This window comes from Erinaceus europaeus, chromosome 10, assembly GCF_950295315.1.
Source record: "Erinaceus europaeus chromosome 10, mEriEur2.1, whole genome shotgun sequence".
NCBI classification, from domain to species: Eukaryota; Metazoa; Chordata; class Mammalia; order Eulipotyphla; family Erinaceidae; genus Erinaceus; species Erinaceus europaeus.
Genome location: NC_080171.1, coordinates 20,652,960 through 20,668,958, shown reverse-complemented (window position 1 = coordinate 20,668,958; position 15,999 = coordinate 20,652,960). Strand labels below are relative to the sequence as shown.

At 40.0% G+C, this 15,999-nt stretch overlaps 1 protein-coding gene across 1 annotated transcript in view; it reads right to left on the bottom strand.

Annotated features, from left to right (window-relative positions):
* The window catches only part of GDA (guanine deaminase), an 81,309-nt gene that overhangs the window by 35,612 nt on the left and 29,698 nt on the right, over positions 1-15,999 (bottom strand). Inside the window, exons 4-7 of the mRNA XM_060198993.1 lie at positions 7,690-7,777; positions 4,653-4,758; positions 2,689-2,716; positions 456-563 (exon numbers count right to left, since the gene is read on the bottom strand). Of these exons, the coding sequence (XP_060054976.1) occupies positions 456-563; positions 2,689-2,716; positions 4,653-4,758; positions 7,690-7,777 (330 nt within the window). The remainder of the gene's footprint in view (positions 1-455; positions 564-2,688; positions 2,717-4,652; positions 4,759-7,689; positions 7,778-15,999) is intronic.

Below are 15,999 nucleotides of genomic sequence, written 5' to 3'. Positions count from 1 at the left end.
AAACATACTTTTTGTTTTCAATTTTAAATTAAGAAATTCAGAACAAAAGGGATTTTAAACACATTTCTGTAAAGTAGAAGTTAGATTCTTTTTGTCTTTAGCTCCTCCAAAAGAGAATGGACTAGAACATTAAGAAAGCATCAAATGAAAGTAGTAAAGAAATGTATTAGTTGTATCCTGCAAAGAATAAGTAATCAGACTGTCAGTGATTTTACTTAGTTCTTCACAATCTTCAATCTCCAAATCTGATCAGGAAAGGTTGTGGAAAGCCGGGGCCTAGATTTCTTATCTGAAAAATAATAGAATTGTATCTAGGTAACACCTGACAGAACCATTCCTATGCTAATTCTCTATGTAGACATATAAGAACAAGTTCTGGGATTACTACTGGAATTTAGGGCACCAAGAAGTCCTGTACTTTTGGATTGAGGTGTAAGGAAGAAAAAAATACCTACCTGAATGTGCAAATCATGGGCTTTCGCAATGTTTCCAAGCTCACTCATCAGTGTCTCAGAGCAAGAAAGGGAAAACCTTGGTGTCACTATGGGCTTCACTCTAGGGTACTGGAATCATAAACACACAAGAAAATCATCAGATGTGTGTGTAGCCTCAAATGCATATCACATCACAAAAGGATATGTCTTCATGTGGGAAGATAATCCCTCAAGTATAAGAGTGGGTGGGAGTGTTGGGTTTCCTGGCAATGGCTCATGGCTAAAGATAAAAGAAGAGGATGTTCTGTAGCACCAAATACAATGGAAAATCCTACCCCAAATGAGAGCTTTCTCCCGCACATCCACATGAAGACTCAGATAAGGCTGAAACTGGGAGGTCTTATAATTGGGAGCCAGAAGGAGAAGGTTTAAATGAGTCTTGGGGGAGACTAAAAGTGAGGTAGTAGCCTAGTTACCTTCTTCCATTCTAGGATTTGCCTCCCAAAGGACTGTCTAGTTGCAAAATTGCTTCTGATGTCACAGGAAGTGAGAGGCCAAGCAAGAGGGAAGGAGTCATAAGCAGGTAGAGAGAATAAAAACCCACCAAAGTCAACCAACATCCCTAAGATTAGATTCACAGGTTTCCATTGAGTTCCAGTCAAAAAGTGGGAAGGAATGGGTTGGGTTGAACGGGTTGGGTTTGCCAGTTAAGAGACTGTACAATAAAACCACAATGAAGCCAGGTTGCTGGGGACAGGTGACAGGCAGGAAAAAACATCACTGCCAATGCTGGGACACTGGCAATGAGGACTGTGTTGTTCTGTCATTATATCCAAGATATAGATATAGTCCTGTCAGGAAAGGGTGTTGAAGCACAACAGAGGAATGGCCTGGAAATGGTTGCACAGTGCATGGCGATCAAGGCAGTGATGTTAGAGATGGTGGGGTCTTGGGGTTCAGAAAATGGCCACTTCTGCCCTGACTAGAACTAAAAAAGCTAATAGTAGCTTTCTGTCCTGTGCCTGTCTGAGTAACTGCTGGTCGTGTGTGACATGTCATAAATAAAAGTCCAGGGCAGCCAGTGGCTGGGAAATCAGCTGCACACTAGCTGTTTTTCAGACCAGAGAAGGAGCTATAAGAAGTCAGAGCCAATATTGATGCAGCCAACAAATAGTGTCATAGCCTCCAGTAGCCACCAATCTGCCCGTATCCAGAAAACCCTGCCCTTCTCTCCTCTGCCCAGACACATGTCCTGTGAAATCAAAATACCCCACAAAAGGGCTGGGGAGACAGTATGGTGGTTCTGCAGAAGACTTTCATGCCTAAGGTGTGGAGATTCCAGGTTTAGTCCCCAGCACCACTATCAGACAGAGTTAAACAGTGCTCTGGTCTTTCTATATATGTAGATATAGAGATAGAGGGAGTCGGGCTGTAGTGCACCGGTTAAGTGCAGGTGGGCAAAGTGCAAGGACTGGCGTAAGGATCCCTGTTCGAGCCCCGGCTCCCCACCTGCAGGGGAGTCGCTTCAGAAGCGGTGAAGCAGGTCTGCAGGTGTCTATCTTTCTCTCCCCCTCTCTGTCTTCCCATCCTCTCTCCATTTCTATCCTATCCAACAATGACAACAATAACTACCACAATAAAACAACAAGGACAACAAAAGGGGAATAAATAAATAAATATTTTAATAAAAAAGAAATAGAGATAGATATATAGATATTTAAAATAAAATGTATATTCTAGAAGAGAGGGAGAAAAAAATGAGAGCAAAATAAGTGCCTAACCCCATTGAGCTGAGCTGATGGGTTCATTGTGAAAATAATAAAAGATTCTTTAGAACACAGGCTGGGAGTATGGATCCACCTGTCAATGCCCATGTTCAGCGGGGGAGCAATTACAGAACCCAGACCTTCCACCTTCTGCATCCCACAATGACCTTGGGTTCATACTCCCAGAGGGTTAAAGAATAGGAAAGCTGGGGAGGCATGGGACACAGAGTTCTGAGGGTGGGAGTTGTGTGGAGTTGTACCCCCCTAATCCTATGGTTTAGTCAATGTTTCCTTTTTATAAATAAAAAATTAAATTAAAAAGTACAGAACCCTAAAAAATAAAATATGCAGAAAAGGTTCTTTAGAAATACTCTATGCAGAGAATAAGCCAAACTAATGCAGACTAATTTCTACTGAACAATTTAATTGCCAATCCCACAACTAGCATAAAGGCAGTCCCCAAACACTCAGTGAGCAAGATTACTTACATTCCTTTGAAGCATTTCCGACACAAATCTGAAAGAAAGCAACAAATGAAGAGTTTGAAAAATGAGGCCATTTGAAATAAAAATTTAAAAGAATGAAAGCACAATCCTTCTATGACTGCATTTCCTGGCAACCATTTCTAACACTGCACATGTTTCACCACCACTAATTAGTAATTAACAAGTAGTAATTACTTTGCTTTCTCAATTGTACTAGAAAGATGGAGAACACTATCACAGGAAAGGCAATTTTATTGTCTAAGACCATGGGCTGTTCATGAATCTTTCTGGAGCACCGAGGTCATGCCACCAAACTCAAGATCTGTTTGAGGTAGTGCTGCAATATGACATGCTCCATGCATATTAGATATGGGAACTCCTTCACACTGGAGGCATTTCAAAGCTATCAGCTTGCTGGGGATACACCTTAAGGTTAAGCAAAAGATTTCCATGCCTGTGGCTCTGGGAAGGTTTAGTCCTCTGTATCACCACAAAGCACAGTTGAGAAGAACTCTGGTTAATAATAATAACGATGATAATAATGCATCAAAGGTTCCAGGTCCCCACCTGTGGGGGGAAGCTTTGCAAGTGGTGAAGTAGTGTTACAGGTGTCTTTCTCTTTTCCTATCTTCACTTCGTCTCTATATTTCTTCTTTATGCTACCACATAAAAGAAATGAAGAACAATATATAACAAGTTTCTAGAGTCTTTTTTTAAAAAAATGTATGTGGTTTGATAGGACAGAGAGAAATTGAGATGAAATATGGGTGAAGAAAGTGACTTTATCCTGCTGGTGGAAATGTAAAGTGGTCAAATCCCTGTGGAGAACAGTGTGGGGAACTCTCAGAAGCCTAGAAATGGATCTACCTTATGACCCAGCAGCTCCTCTCCTAGGGATATGTATTTATTATTATTTTTTCAATTTTGCTTTCTTTTTTTTCCCTTTTGTTGCCCTTGTTGTTTAATTGTTGTTGTTGTTATTGATGTAATTGTTGGCTAGGACAGAAACACCTGCAGACCTGCTTCACAACCTGTGAAGCTACTCCTCTGCAGGTGGGGAGCCGGGGGCTCAAACCGGGTCCTTACGCCCATCCTTGTGCTTTACGCCAGGTGTGCTTATTCTGCTGCACTACTGCTTATATCCTAGGGATATATCTTAAGGAATCAAACACAGTCATCTAAGATCTGTATACATCTATGTTCATAGCAGCACTATTACAGTTTGTAATAGCCCAAACTTGGAAGCAACCTAGGTGTACAGTAGCAGATGAGTGGCTAAAAAAAATTGTGGTATACATACACAAATTTTATTTTAAAACTGTTGGGACCAGGTAGTGGCATGATAAATTCACCTCATCTTGGATGTAGCTTGAAGGAAACATGTTAAGTACTTTCTTTCTGGAAATAATCCAGAAAGAGAAGGATAAATATGGGATGACCTCACTCATAGGTAGAACTTTGGAAACAAGAACACAAAGGGAAACATAGAGTAAAATGTGTACTGGGTTTGGTATATTGCACTAAAGCAAAGGACTATGGGAAGGAGGGCTGGGAGAGTATTGTGGAGAGGGGTGGCTTTGACATCCTAGTTCATGATGGTGGACCTAAGCTGGGGGTGAGAGTGTTTTGCAGACACTTATGATATGATAAGTTGCACTCATGTACCAATGACTATAATTAAATCATTAACCTCCAAATAAAATAAAATAAAATAAAATTTGATATGATGAAGTCTCACTGAATGGGGGGAAAAGTTCAGTGGTGGATTATGCTTTGCATGTATAAAACTCTAAATTTTAACCTGGCACCACCATAACAAATGTCTTTTTGTTAAAGCCAGACTAATTTCATAAAGTTGTGCAAACCCACACAGAGACATAGAAACACAGAGGGGTCTTCTCTTTCCACCTCTACCTCCTTCAAGGCAACAGAAGACCCACCCACAAGACAAAGGAACGTGAACATACCTCTTTGTCTCATTGATTGACTCTTCAGTGGTTTCCTTGTATTCTGGAACAGTGTTGTTCAAATCCATGCAGACCTTGCCCACAAACGCCCTCTGCCCAAATTTATCTGTGAGGCACACACAGAAAGCACCTGAAATCACATTTCCTTCCAAAACAGTACATTTTCTGATCCTTTTGAGAACATTTTTACACTAAAATCATTTTGAAAACGCAGGAAAATCAAGTTGAAGATGCCGCTATGATTCCACCCTGATCTATCTGAGCAGATGACCCCACCAATTACCACCAATTATTCCACTAGGGGAAGATAGGCACAGGCTGGAGGTGAATCAACCTGCCAATGTCCAGTGGAGAAGCATTTACAGAAGCTAGACCTTCCACCTTCTGTACCCCCCCAAATATTTTTGATCCATACTCCCAGCTTGTGGGAGAGAAGTGATAGGAAGGAAAGGACCAGAGGGCTCTGAACTACAACTCTATCAGAAACCAGAGAAAGAAGAGGAAAAAGAGAGGGCCATTAAGATATATTAATAGATGTATGTGTGACTTGGAAAGAAAGAGAAGATGGAACAACAAAAAAAGGGAAAATATATACAAATATAGAAAGATAGTTGTAGAAACAATAGTTAACCTGGGAGTCGGGCAGTAATGCAGCGGGTTAAGCGCACGTGGCGCAAAGTGCAAGGACAGGCATAAGAAGCCTGGTTGGAGCCCTGGGCTCCCCACTTGCAGGGGAGTCGCTTCACAGGCAGTGAAGCAAGTCTGTAGGTGTCTATCTTTCTCTCCTCTCTGTCTTCCCCTTCTCTCTCTATTTCTCTTTGTCCTATCCAACAATGACAACAATAATAACTACAACAATAAAACAACAAGGGCAACAAAAGGGAATAAATAAATAAATATTAAAAAAAAGAAATAGAGGGGCCGGGCGGTAGCGCAGCGGGTTAAGCGCAGGTGACGCAGAGCGCAAGGACCCGCGTGGATCCCAGTTCAAGCCACTGGCTCCCCACCTGCAGGAGGGTCGCTTCACAAGTGGTGAAGCAGGTCTGTGGGTGTCTATCTTTCCCCATCTCTGTCTCCCCCTCCTCTCTCTATTTCTCTCTGTCCTATGCAACAACAATGTCAACAATAACAATAACGACAACAACAAGGGTAACAACAAGGGCAACAAAAGGGAAAAAAATAGCCTCCAGGAGCAATGGATTGTAGTGCAGACACCAAGCCCCAGCAATAACCCTGGAGGCAAAAAATAATAATAATAGTTAACCCATATTATGATTATTTTTTAAATGTTTTTCTCATATTTATTTATTTTAGATAGAGATAGGGAAAAATTGAGAGGACAAAGGGAAAGAGAGAGGGAAAGAGAGACACCTGCAGCACTGCTTCACTATTTGCAAAGCTTCCCCCTCTGCAGGGAGGGAGAGAGGGAGGGTCTTGAGCTTGGGTCCTTAAGGATTGGAATGTGTACACTCTACCAGCTGTGCCAACCCTAAATATTTTATTTATTATTTATTTTGCACAGAGATAGAGAAATTGAGAGAGGAGTGCGAGATGGGAGAGAGGAAAAGAAACACTTACAGAACTGCTTCACTCCTTGTGAAGTCCTCCCCACCCCCTGTAGGTGGGGACTTAGGGCTTCACCTCAGGTCCTTATGCAGTGTAATGTGTGCACTCAGCCAGATGCACCACCACCCAGCTCCTTATTACCATTATTAATAATGTCTTTACCTCTGGAGACAAAGGTCAGTTCCCATTCCTGGCACTGTGGTCAATTCCTGTCACCAAAACAAAACAATGCCTCCAATCTGTCTTAAGAGTCTTTCGAATGTCTCTCTGCTTCTCTTTCTGCTGTAATTCATTTTAATAGCTGGCCATCAAATTATTCTTCCTTAAAATATCACAACAAATTCTTCGCTTGGTTCAAAACCTTCTGAGAGTTTTAGGTGCATATTCAAATCTCCTCTCTGTCTGACCTTCTCCATCTGCTCCACCTCTCTCGCCAACCACCATCATGCAGTGACCCCTCTCTTCTAGTTAAGCTACTCTGTTCCTAGTTTCCTGAAGCCACTGTGGGGGTTCCTGTACCCATGTCTGCATCATGTCTTCTCTTTTATCTGAAATATATTTTCTTCTCTCCCCCACTTATCTTCTCTTCAAAGCCTAGTTGAAAGGTCCTGACTATGAAATCTTCCCAGATAATCTATTTCTGGATTCCCTCTGTCTCTTTCCCAAATAGAATTATTTATTTTCAGTTCCATCCTTTAGATCTAGATCTTTACATGAAATGACTTTCACAAGACAGCTAGGTTCAAGATATTTACAGAGGACCTGTTACATTCTTTGGTGGGTACAAGATGTAGGATCATTGTTCTAAATCTAGTCTCACCTTTGCTTAGCTATGTGACATTGATCAAGCCACTCTACTGTGATTTATGTCACATAATCCCTCTTGCCTGTCTGTCTGCCTGACTAGGTATGTATTTATATATCAGGTTCCCCATCGATAACATGGAAACACTAGCCACTACTTCCGAAAGCTATCTACAACTGAGACTGATCATGCCCAATGCAAGGAATTCAATCTTGTAATACTTATGATTAAAGTCATTAATGTATATGGTTATTAATCAACCAATCATGTCTGTTTCAAGAATAGTGCCTATTTATTGCCTGTGTCTCAGTATTGTCAGCACCTAATACAGTACTCTGAATCTAGCCAATAGCTAAAATAAGTATTCTGATTATAATAGATTGTTGCCACAGCTAGAATTATTAAACTGGCTCCAAAATTCCTAAAATAATACACAAAATCCAGACTCATGCATATCATTCTGGAGCCAATAATCTAAAGCCAATAATCAATTATTTAGGAAATGAAAAAAAACATTCAAGGGTCACTATGGCATATGTTTAATTACTTATGAGTTAGACACTGCTTAAATTCTAATAATTACAAGTCAGGACCACTCACAGGTTTTTGCCAGGCATGGTCTTATTTTCTCTGCTTGATGTACCCTATGTCTTGTTTTTATCTCACCTGTAATTTCTGCAAGGAGCAGAGATGAGTCAGTGTGAATTGTTCCAAAGTAACAAGCTGTAGTTGTTCCATTCTTTAATGTTCTCCTCTAAAAATAAAACACAGAAATCATGAATCGTGTGCACCCAAAAAAGTCACACTGAAAATAGAATTCTAGCTTTTGATTTTAATTTTTTTTAATATAAAGGTGTAACATCTAGTTGTGAAATACAGTTAAGGTAAATGGCAAAACTATTTATACTTGAAAAGTGTTAGAGGAGAAGTTGACACTTCTAATTTCCTAGGTTCACAGTTCTATGTTACAGAATTCATAATGTGCTCATAATTAATTCATCATTTTTGGATTATTTAAAGATATTCAAACTTCATTACGTCTGGGAGTGAATAAGTGAGGCTTTTTGTTTGTTTGTTTTTGTTCACCATTAGGATCTCACAGCTCCAGACTAACTTTTTCAAATAGAGACAGAGGCTATAGGTGGGGAGGAGGTGAAATTGTAGCACCAAAACTTCCTCCAAGTGGGTGCCAGGCTCAAACCTGGGTCATACACATGGAAAAGCAGTGCACTATCCTACTGAGCTATTTTGCTGGTCCCCAAGTGAGACTTTTCTGTGTGCTAAAGGGTCAAGTTTCTCAGCAAGACTTGTAGTTAACCTTCGCAAAATGACCATCTAGAATTACCTCCCTCCCTTAGAAAAGTTCTAGTAAAATAAAAATTAAGATTTTTTATTTATAATAGTTTATTATTAAAAAATAACATGAGAGAATACAAAAACAGAGAAAATATTTCAGTATCTTCCTGTATGACAGAAAACATGAATTTAAACTTGGAAACAATTTGGGGAGAGAGGGAGATTTAGAGAAGGTTTGTTGACAGGGAATTGACTGAAAGTCTGTATACAGATCAAACCTTGACTGGAATCTGTTTGTAATCAGCTAGTCATTTCTAATCTGTTCCTTGGAGGAGAGACTTGTTTATTGTAGAAACAGCATAGGATTAGAAGGTAAAAGCCAAAAAGAATAAGGTAAGGCGTAGGCTGAAGTCAAGAGGTTAGGTGAAAAGCTGTCTAGTTGACTTCTTGGAGCCTTGGTTATCTTGCTCAGACTGTCACACATAGTGCTTCCATTATGCCTAGCAGTCTGAAAGAACTCACCTAAAAGAAAAAGATGACTGAAGTATTTCCTCATGATGACATCTGGGGCACATGGTGAAAGGACTATTTACTGCCTTCACCAGTTATGCTATAATGAAGCTCAACAGCCAATGAGTGCTACCCCAATTCAGATCTCCTGATCACCATCTTAAGAGCTCCACTTCCCCAGAGACCCACCCTACTAGGGAAAGAGAGAGACAGCCTGGGAGTATGGATCAACCTGCCAATTCCCATGTTCAGTGGGGAAGCAATTACAGAAGTCAGACCTTCCACCTTCTGCAACCCACAACGACCCTGGGTCCATACTCCCAGAGGGATACAGAATGAGAAAGCTATCAGGGGAGGGGATGGGATATGGAGATTGGGTGGTGGGAATTGTGTGGAACTGTACCCCTCTTATGCTATGTTTTGTTAATGTCTCCTTTCTTAAATAAAATTAAAAAAATTAAAAAAAAGAAAAATTCAAATCACACGTTACACACACACAAAAGAGGAGCACACTTAAATCTGAATGTGTAATCAAGGGTCAGCAGACAAAGCTGCTATGAAAGCAACAGGGGCAGGGGTCTGGGTGGTGGTACATTCCTGGTTGAGTGCACACATTACAGTGTGCAGGACCTAGGTTCAAGCCACTAGTCCCTACTTGTGGGGGGAAGCTTCACAAGCGGTGAAGCAGGGCTATAATGTACTGTATTCTCTCTCTCTCTCCCTTCCTCCCTACCTCCTTTCCTCTCCCTCTCCCTCTCCCTCTCCCTCTCCCTCTCCCTCTCCCTTCTATATCAGTTTCTCTCTGCCTCGATCCAATAAATAAACACTTTAAAAAAATCTTAACAAAAAAGGGGGGGTGAGAAAGAAAGGATCTGGAGAAATCTTGGAGGAAGCAGGCAGATATTAGGGCTGAAAGGAAATTATATTTAAAAAACAACATTCTCAGCGATATAAGATATGGAATTTATAAAGCAAAAACAGAATGCTATGAAAATCATAGGAAAATTTTATAAATGAAATTTGAAAATTAATGAAAGGATCAGAAGAAAAATTGGGCAATAAACTCTCAAGAAAAAAAAATTAGACTGAAGGTAACTGGATACAGCATGTTCTGTCCTAGTCAGCAACTTATTAGCTTCACTCTGTTGTTGAAAAAAAGCCCATGTTCAGTGGGGAAGCAATTATAGAATCTAGGCCGTCCACCTTCTGCACCCCACAATGACCTTGGGTCCATACTCCCAGAGGGTTAAAGAATAGGAAAGCTATCAGGGGAGGGGATGGGATACGGAGTTGTACTCCTCTTATCCTATGATTTTTGTCAGTGTTTCTGTTTGAGAGAGACAGAGAGAGAGAGAGAGAGAGAGAGAGGTGAGAACCGAGTGATATCACTTAGTTCCAAAAATTGTGAAAATTTTATGTCAATTGGATAACAATTTTTAAAGATTCCAGTATCAGTTTATTGAGGATAAGTTGATTGACAGGATTTTTGTTGTTACAAGAGTGCATTCCCACATTTCCACATGGTAGAGGGAAAAAGACACCTGTAGCCCTGCTCCACTGCTTGTGAATCTCCTCCTTCACCCACCTGCATGTTGGAACAAGGGGCTTGAACCTGGGTCCTTGCACAGGGAAATGTGTCCACTCAACTGAGTGTGCCACCACCCCTCAAATTGTCATTTTAGTCCATCATAAAATTTATGTAATGAATTTCTCCTTAGTATCCTTCTCTGTCCCTTTCCAAGTCTATGAAGTTGCTGTGATAGCCTGTAGCCCACTGAGGCTTCTTCCTGCATTTTCCTTTGCTTTGTTTCTTAGAGCCCATCTAAGAGTGAGACCATTCAGTGTTTGTCCTTTTATTTGTGGTTTATCTTGCTCAAGATTAATTTAAGACACTTAGTACAGGACCTAAAATGTCTGACTGCCAGTAGAGGATGTTTACATCTGGTTAACTACAGACAAGGTTAGATTTTCTATTCAAATCACAAATCCAGGAGAAAAGCTAGCATCATAACAAAGGCATTTAATTCAATCGCTAGGAACTAGGGTCCAACACCTATTTCTGATTAAGGCCCTCAAGAAATTGGAAGTGGAAGGAAAATTCTTCAACCTAGTAAAGTCTATATATGACAAATCCATGGTACTCAACATGAAAAAAAATTGAAAGTTTCCCCCTAAAATCAATAACTAGGCAGGGGTGTCCACTCTCACCACTTCTATTCAACATAGTCCTAGGAGTCATAGCCATTGCAACCAGACAAGAAAGAGATATCAAAGGAATTCAAATTTGAAAAGATTAAGTTAAATTATTATTATTTACAGAACAAACACTGTGATACCTAGAGGACCCCAGAAACTTTGTCAAAAAAAACCTGCTGGAAATCATCAATAAATTTAGTAAAGCAGCAGTTTACAAAATCACTACTTATAAATCTGGGGCATTTTTTTATACAAAAGATGGGCTAGTGGGAAGGGAACTGAAGGAAGCAATCCCTTTTACAATTGAATTTAAAAAGATAAGATACCTAGGAATAAATCTAACAAAGGAGGTGAAGGACCTTCTCAATGAAAACTGTAAGATATTGTTAAAAGAAATAAAGGATGACACAAAGAAATGGAAGAACATCTCCTGTTCATGGATTGGAAGAATAAATATCATTAAGATGGCAATCCTGTCAATAGCAACTTATAGATTCAATGCAACCCCTATTAAAACTCTAATGTCATATTTCAAGGAAATGGAACAACTTATCCAAAAATCCATATGGGGCTATAAAAAAATGAATAGCAGGAGCATGCCTAAGGAAAAGAATAAAAAAAAATCATCACAATTCCTGGCTTTAGTTTATATTATAAATCAACAGTAGTTCAAATAGTGTGGTACTGGAACAAAAGTGGATATCTCAACCAATGGAACAGGATAGAGAGTCCAGAACTAAACCTACACAGGTAAAGACATGTTTTATATGATAAAGAGGCCAAAAACTGCCTAAGGTGGGGAAAGAGAGTCTCTTTAACAAATGGAGTTGGGTGCATGTGTAGAAAAATTAAATTACCACAAAACACCAGACACCAAAATTAATTAAAAATGGATCAAATATCTGAATATTATACTTGAAACTATAAAATATATAGAAAACTACATTAGTGAAACATTTTAGAACCTTAACACTAAAGACGTATTTGGAGACTCTACCCCACAGGTAAGGGAAACAAAATAAAAAATGAAAAAATGGGACTATGTCAAATTGAAAAGCTTGTACATATCAAAAGGGAATTTCATAAAGATAAACAGGCAATACAGAAAATGGGAAAAGATATTTGCACACTACACTTCAGTTAATATCAAACATCTGTAAAGAACCCACGCAGTTCAACAAAAAGAAAAAGAACAACTCAACTAAAAAGTGGGCAGAAGTATGAATAGATGGTTCTCTAAAGAAGAGATAGTCATGGCCCACAGACAGAGGCAGAAATGCTCCAATTCACTCAACATTAGAGAAATGCAGGGGCCAGGGGGTGACACACGGGTTAAGCACACATAGTACAAGCACAAGGCCCTACACAAGGATTCTGGTTCGAACCCACAATTCCCCAAGGGGGGGGGGGAATCACATCACAAGTGGTGAAACAGGTCTGCAGGAGTCTCTCTTTCTCTCTCCCTCTCCATATTCTCCTCCCCCTCTCAATTTCTCTCTGCCCTATCCAATAAAGTGAAGGAAAAAAAAAAAACGGCTTTCAGGAGCAGTGAATTCATAGTGCTGGCACCAAGCCACAGCAATAACCCTGGAGGGAAGCACACATAGTACAAGCACAAGGCCCTACACAAGGATTCTGGTTCGAACCCACAATTCCCCAAGGGGGGGGGGAAATCACATCACAAGTGGTGAAACAGGTCTGCAGGAGTCTCTCTTTCTCTCTCCCTCTCCATATTCTCCTCCCCCTCTCAATTTCTCTCTGCCCTATCCAATAAAGTGAAGGAAAAAAAAAAAACGGCTTTCAGGAGCAGTGAATTCATAGTGCTGGCACCAAGCCACAGCAATAACCCTGGAGGGAAGAGAGAGAGAGAGAGAGAGAGAGAGAGATGGAGAGAGAGAAGTGCAAATTAAAACCACATTGAGATCCACCTCACACCTATGGTTATGGTCTCCAGCAATAAAACAAGAGAAGATAAATGTTGGAGAGGATGTGGAGAGATAGGAAGTCTACTGCACTGCTGGTGGGAGTACAAATTAGTGCAGCCAGTATGGAGAATCCTTAAACAAAAAGAAATGTAAATATCTTATGATCCAGCAATTCCGCTACTAGGCATATACCCCAAAGAGATAATAGCTCTGATTCAAAGAGATATATGTACACCCATGTTTACAGTGGTTTTATTCACAATAGCAAAAACTTGGAAACAACCAAAATGCCCTTCAACAGATGACTGTATAAGAAAGTTATGGGACATACCTTCAATGGAGTACTAGTCTGCAATAAAAAGGTGATACTGTGTCCTTTGGGATACAGTGGATGGAACTGGGGAATATTATGGCTTAGTGAAGCAAGTAAGGAGTTAAAGGACAACTCCATAATGGTTTCACTCATATGTAGAATATAAAGAATTGTAAATATAAATGTGAAAAAAAAGTCAACCTGTATCTAAGACTATGGGGGAACTATAGTGGTTATCTCTCAGGGTGAGGATGGGGACAGAGACCTTAGGTGATGAGAGTGGTAAAAATAAAAGACTGTACTATAAAGCATTACTCAATAAAAAAGGAAAGAAAAAGAAATGCTACTTTAGAAAAAATATATGTCAGAAGTTTATAGATTTCTATCTCCCCACAACAGCTGTCAGCACACCACACCCACCACCAAGTTGTCATCTTCCCCAACCATAGGACCCTGGGCTGCCAAGACCCTTCCTTTAAAGTCCTTGGGTCTGCTACAATAGACCAAAGCTAATCAAAGTTTTATACTGAATTTTGTCTCTTTGTTTCTTAAGTTCCACAGGTGAGTGAGGTCATCTAGTATTAGCTTTCTCCTCGTGGTTTATTTCATGTAACATGATTCCTTCAAGTTCCACTCGAGTTGTTACAAAAGGAAAGATTTCATCATTTCTTATAACTGAGTATGAAATATGCAAATATATATCTCACTACTTTTTAGCCACTCATCTGTCATTGGATATTTGGGTTGTTTACAAATGTTGTCTATTACAAATAGTGCTGCTATGAACATAGGTGTGCAGAGATATCTTCAAATACATGTCTTGTGCTCTTTTGATAGACTTCTAGGAAGGAAACTTACAAATTGTATGGTATGTCCATTTTTTAAAAGCTTCTTCCTTATTTTTTAAATATTTGTTTATTTTAATGAGAAAGATAGATATCAGCTCTGGCTTATGGTGGTGCTGGAGATTGAATTGGGGACCTCAGAGATAAGGCATGAAAGTCTTTTTTGAATAACCGTTTTGCTGTCTCCCTAGCCTAGCAGGTCCATTTTGGGGGAATATTTTGAGGAATCTCCAAATTATTTTTGTTAGGATTAATAAAAAAAATCAGTATGGAGGAAAGATATGATTTACCATAACTGATATATATGGATATGTCCACAGAATAAATCATATAATTGATTTCTCTTTCTGGGTCAGATGCTATAATATTTAATCCAAATTTGTGATAAGCATTAACAAGTACAAGAACACATGTGGCACACAATAACCTCCTACCTTTATTTGATTTTTCTTCCTTCAACCCTTTGATATCATTTCCTGACTTCCTGACTTCTTTTTTGTTGTTGTTGTTGTTGTACTGTGTAATTTTTTTTTTCCTCCAGGGTTATTGCTGGGCTCAGTGCCTGCACCATGAATCCACCGCTCCTGGAGGCCATTTTTTCCCCTTTTTTGTTGCCCTAGTTGTTGCAGCCTCACGGTTATTATTGCCATTGTTGACGTTGCTTTGTTGTTGGATAGGACAGAGAGAAATGGAGAGAGGAGGGGAATACAGAGAGAGAGGGGAGAGAAAGAGACACCTGCAGACCTGCTTCACCACCCGTGAAGCGACTCCCCTGCAGGTGGGGAGCCAGGGGCTCGAACCGGGATCCTTACGCCGGTCCCTGCACTTTGCGCCACGTGCACTTAACCCACTGCGCCACTGCCCAACTCCCTGTACTGTGTAATTTTAAGAGAGCTCAAACTCTCCTTAAAATAATGAGGTATAAATAAATTTTGAGAATAAAAAGATCTGGTGTGGTAACACAGTTCTTTAACACAATGCACAAGCAACTTCATACACATTTTAGTCCCCAGTTTTTCTGGATCATGTAGATAAATGGTAAATATGTAAGATCCACAATTACATTGAATTCATAATGACGAGAGGCAAGTGCATAAATGTTAGTACTTGCGTTTACTCTTGAAGGCTGAATAATACAAGACTAGGAAAATTGGCAGGATGGCTAGGTCATGGAATAAGGCTTGTAATACTGTCACCATCATATGGCTAACACCTTAGGAGAAAAACAATGAGTGAACCTGATAAAAAAAAATGTAGTCTGAGGGCTAATGACAATAGGGAGTGGCCAGATAAGAAAGTACTTTGGGTCTAAAACTGTTAAAAAAATTTTTTAATATTTTATTTTATTTATTGGATAGATACTGAGAAAAATTGAGAGGGAAAAGGGAGAGAAAGAAAGAGAGACACCTGTAGCACTGCTTCCCCCATGCAGGTGGGGAGCAGGGGTTTGATCACAGGTGTCTGCACAGGTCCCTGTACAATGTGTGCACTGCCCAGTCCACAGACCTAATTATTAACTACAGAAGGTGTTTCTGGTTTCTAGGTAAAGTATAATAAATAGAACTGACTTCCTTAAAGAAGGGGAAGAAAGGGCATTTTTAGAGCCTTCAATGTGTACTTTATCCAGTACTCAAAGACTGAACTAGCCCCATAGCTCCCTCTAGTGGTTTTAGTGCTCTTCAAATTCTCACTCTTGCCCTGCTACTATAAGGACATCCTATTTTCCCTCCAGCCAAAGTTACTAATATAGCATGATACCCATGTAACTGTAACTTAAATTTTTAATTTAAAAATTCCTTGGGGGATTCGGGCGGTAGCGCAGCGGCTAAGCGCACGTGGCGCAAAGCACAAGGACCGACAGCAGGATCCCTGTTCGAGCTCCCAGCTCCCC